General features: G+C 36.2%; 1 protein-coding gene across 1 annotated transcript in view; it reads left to right on the forward strand.

The window, feature by feature from the left end:
• Positions 1–3,948, forward strand: part of CIR1 (corepressor interacting with RBPJ, CIR1) — a 47,661-nt gene that overhangs the window by 7,945 nt on the left and 35,768 nt on the right. Inside the window, exon 2 of the mRNA XM_007952698.2 lies at positions 877–971. Within this exon, the coding sequence (XP_007950889.1) occupies positions 877–971 (95 nt within the window). The remainder of the gene's footprint in view (positions 1–876; positions 972–3,948) is intronic.

Here is a 3,948-nt window from a genome sequence, read left to right on the forward strand (position 1 = left end):
AGAGGTGGTGGGTGCTTTGGGAGGAACGGTTGGTGAAAGGGCTGGAGGGAGGCAGCATGTCTGGCCTTGCAGTAATAGGCCTTGGGTTACTGCTGGTAATCCTGCCTTCCTCTTGTGGGATTAGAGGAGGTCAGAACATGTGACCTCCTTGCCGTTTTTGCAATACCCAAGGAGGTATAATTTTCTACTTGGATTTTTTGCTTTTAGCTTTATGAAGTAGCTTTCTTACAAAGAAAAAAAATATAGAGGGAGTACTTTTGCAAATCCAGTATGAGAAATTCTGTAAAATAGTTACTGGCTTATAAATTACATACTTCTCTACATTCATCCCCTTCATGATTTTTAGAATGTTACATAGTGGCAGATTTAACCTGTGATTGAGGCCCCTAAGCAACTTCAGAACGTCTTACCTTTTCATTTCCTTTCTTCCTCTTCCCATTTTTTCTACAACTACCATTCATTTCCGTTTTTCCCCTCCTCCATTTCTCCTCACTTGGATATTAGTGACATTCAGTGCCATCTGTGGACATTGTTTATCCTACTGGTTGTACTCTGTGCTAAAGATGTTATGTAGACTACAGATACTCCCTGTAGAGAGAGAGTTCTCCCACTCTTACTATAACAAGATATTGTACTGCCTATGCTCAGAGTGGTTCTCAACTTTGAAACTTTTGCCCGAGAGTTTAGTCATTTTGAATGATTAAATTTAAGGACATATATCAAAGAACAAATAAGATTTTTTCAGGTGTTATATTATGATGATGTATTATTGTGACCAAAATGAGTTATGTTGTAAATTATAAACAATAGCATTTTATATGCCTGTTCAGTTTAAATCCAGCTATTTAATTAAATTTTTTTGCTTCACTAATTTAGGTATGGATGGCAGAACAGAAAATATCATATGATAAGAAGAAACAAGAAGAATTAATGCAGCAGTATCTTAAAGAGCAAGAATCATATGATAATAGGTAAGAAATTCCACTATCCTGGTGTTTTTTTAGAATAATCAATTGCATGAAAATAATCCCTTACTAAACCATAGATTAAGTCAACTTTTTTAGTTGAATGTCTTAATGATAGGAATCTGTCTTTCCCTGTGGAATATCTTCTATACCTGTAGATGGCTGCTTTATACAATTTTACTAATAATTCACATAAAATCTAGATTCACATGACACATGTACAATCTGTGAGCATGTTCAAAATTAGTCAAAGCTTAGAAGAAAAATAAAAATCTACACTTGAACTACTGAGACCTCTGCGCAAATGAAACAGTGCACAGGAAAGCTTCAAGAAAAAAAGTGAAGTATCTCTAGTTTAGCTGTCTGTCGTTCTTTTAATGGTAGGAGCATGGCTAAGTTCTTCATTGGCTTCTTTCATTTTAACTATAGTCATTTTATGTTAGTATTTACAAGTGAAACTGGTTTTTACTTCTCTTGGTTAGTCAAGCAAATGAGTAGTGGTACTTAGTTACATTGACCATACCCTGAGTTAGAGAGCATTTGCTTTAATCTGAAATTCTAGAAGAGAACAGTAAATTTTCCACTCAGTCCTGTTTTTCATCAAAATGTGGAGCTCAAGTGAAGTAATACTAAACTATTATTAAATACTCCCTTTAAAACATAATATTGTATATGGAGAGCAAAATTAAATAAATAAAACTCAGTTCAATTAACTATCTTTCTCTAATTTTATTTAATCTGGCTAACTTTTAATAAGTACTCTATATGATATAACACATGATGTTATGGTAGTTTTCTTGCTGTTATTGTGTGCCATTAAGTCCATTCTGACTCATAGTGATCCTATGTGATAGACTAGAACTGCCTCATAGGGTTTTCTTGGCTGTTACCTTTATGGAAGCAGATCACCAAGTCTTTGTCCCACAGAGCCTCTGGGTGGGTTCAAACCACCAACCTTTGGTTAGTAGCTGAGTGCTTAACTGTTGCACCACCAGGGCTCCATAATAGTCTTATAGGAGCATATAAAGGAACTCTGGTGGTATAGTGGATAAGGCATTTGCCTGCTAACCAGAAGGTCAGTAATTCAAACTCAGCAGCTACTCTGTGGAAGGAAAATGGGTGATCTACTTCCATAAAGATTTACAGCTTTGGAAACCCAAAGTGGATTACTATGAGTCAGAATCAACTCGATGGCAGTGAGTTTGGGTTTTTTTTTTTTTTTTTTTTAGGAGAAAGAAAACAAAACCAAACTCACTGCCGTCAAGTCCATCTCAACTTACAGCGACCCCTCCTTGGGTTTCTGAGGCAATATCTCTATGGAAGTAGATTGCCTAATCTTCCTTCCAAGGAGTGGCTGGTGGATTTGAACCGCCAGCCTTCTGATTAGCAGTCTAATGCCATATAAAAACGTCTAAAACATAATTTTTCTCTTAAGCTAGTAAGGGGTATGTACATATAGTTCAAGGCTAAATATAATAACTGATGTATTAAAAACACACTGCTCTAAAACAATGCAGCATGCTAATATAAGACAGAAATTCCATCTTCCAAGAGAATAGTTTATGAAAGAGGTGACTAGGTAGAATGATGCATGTTTAGTTCAGTGTTTGTTACTGGGGGCCATTTTTATCCCCTAAGGGTATGTGGCAATGTCTGGAGACATTTTTGGTTGTTAAAACTGGAGAGTGGGGGAAAGGCTATGGGCAGATGCTACTAGCAACTAGGAGTAGAGGCCAAGGATACTGCAAATCGTCCTAAAATGCACAGGACAAGTCCCACAACAAAGAACTGTCTTGCCCAACATGTCAATAATATCACTGTTAAAAATCCCTAGTTTAGATATAGTAAAAAGCTTTCTAAAGATCAGCAAAAAAACCCAAAAAACTCCCTGCCATCACGTCGATTCAACTACTCATAGAGACCCCTCCTTGGGTTTCCAAGGTGGTATCACTACGGAAATAGATTCCCCAGTCTTCCTTCTGAGGAGTGGTTGGTGGGTTTGAACTGCCAGCCTTCTAGTTAGCAGTCAAATGCCTCAGACACTACACCACCAGATGAGCACAAAGTGAAAATGTGGAGGGTTCAGGGAGCAGCCAATAATTAAGTTCCAAAATTGAGTTAGAGGGATAAAAAAACAGTTAAGGTGGAAAAGTAGGTTTGAAACCTACTTTTGATCATAGTGTTTGTATTTGTTTTTTATATTGAAAAAAGAATTACTATTTTTCCCTTTGCAATTAATAAATATTAGAAGCTCTACAGAAACTATTTCTCCTTGAACTGTTGCCCACAGGCTTTAGCATTCATCAGCGCGTCTTGCCTGTGATTAGTGCTGGGATGTTCTAATGGTGATACTCTATTCCCTCTTTCCCTCTACCTTTATAAATTTGAATTCTTCTGTGAAGAATAATTTTCTCCTTTCCACGTATAGTTATTTATTCATTCATTTACTTTTATCAATGTGAATTCATGGATATTTATTTCATTCTTTGGATTATAATCCAATACTATGGTTATTTCTTTTGCTGCTCAAATTGTTCTAGTCTTGGCGCTCTGAGCTTGACTCTTACATGCATTTAACATTCCCCATCCCTTTTTGTTAAACACTTTCTGGTAGTGCAAAATGGTACAGACTTATCTTATATTTTTCCTGCTTCTGCCTGGAATCAGCCAATTTTTCAAGGAACCCTGGTTCCTTTTATTGGAGAATGGCATTTAGAAACCAACATCTGGGCACTAGGTCTGTTGATGGAAAATAAGGTTATTATTGCATCTAGGTTTGTCATTGAATGCAGATTTAAGAGTTATTGGTCATTTGAAAATTTTTTTTATTTTTCTCATTAAAAAATGTTATCCTTATTAGCCAATTCCCTTCCCCCCCCTTTTAGAAATCTGTTTCCCTTTTGTTAAGTTTTTTGTCTAGGTTTTTTTAATGTTTATGAATATTGATCCCTATTTGTGTATATGTGTGTGTGTGTGTGTGTAT

Source organism: Orycteropus afer, unplaced genomic scaffold, assembly GCF_000298275.1.
Source record: "Orycteropus afer afer isolate SDZICR_OR568_19922 unplaced genomic scaffold, OryAfe1.0 scaffold00001, whole genome shotgun sequence".
Taxonomy (NCBI): domain Eukaryota; kingdom Metazoa; phylum Chordata; class Mammalia; order Tubulidentata; family Orycteropodidae; genus Orycteropus; species Orycteropus afer.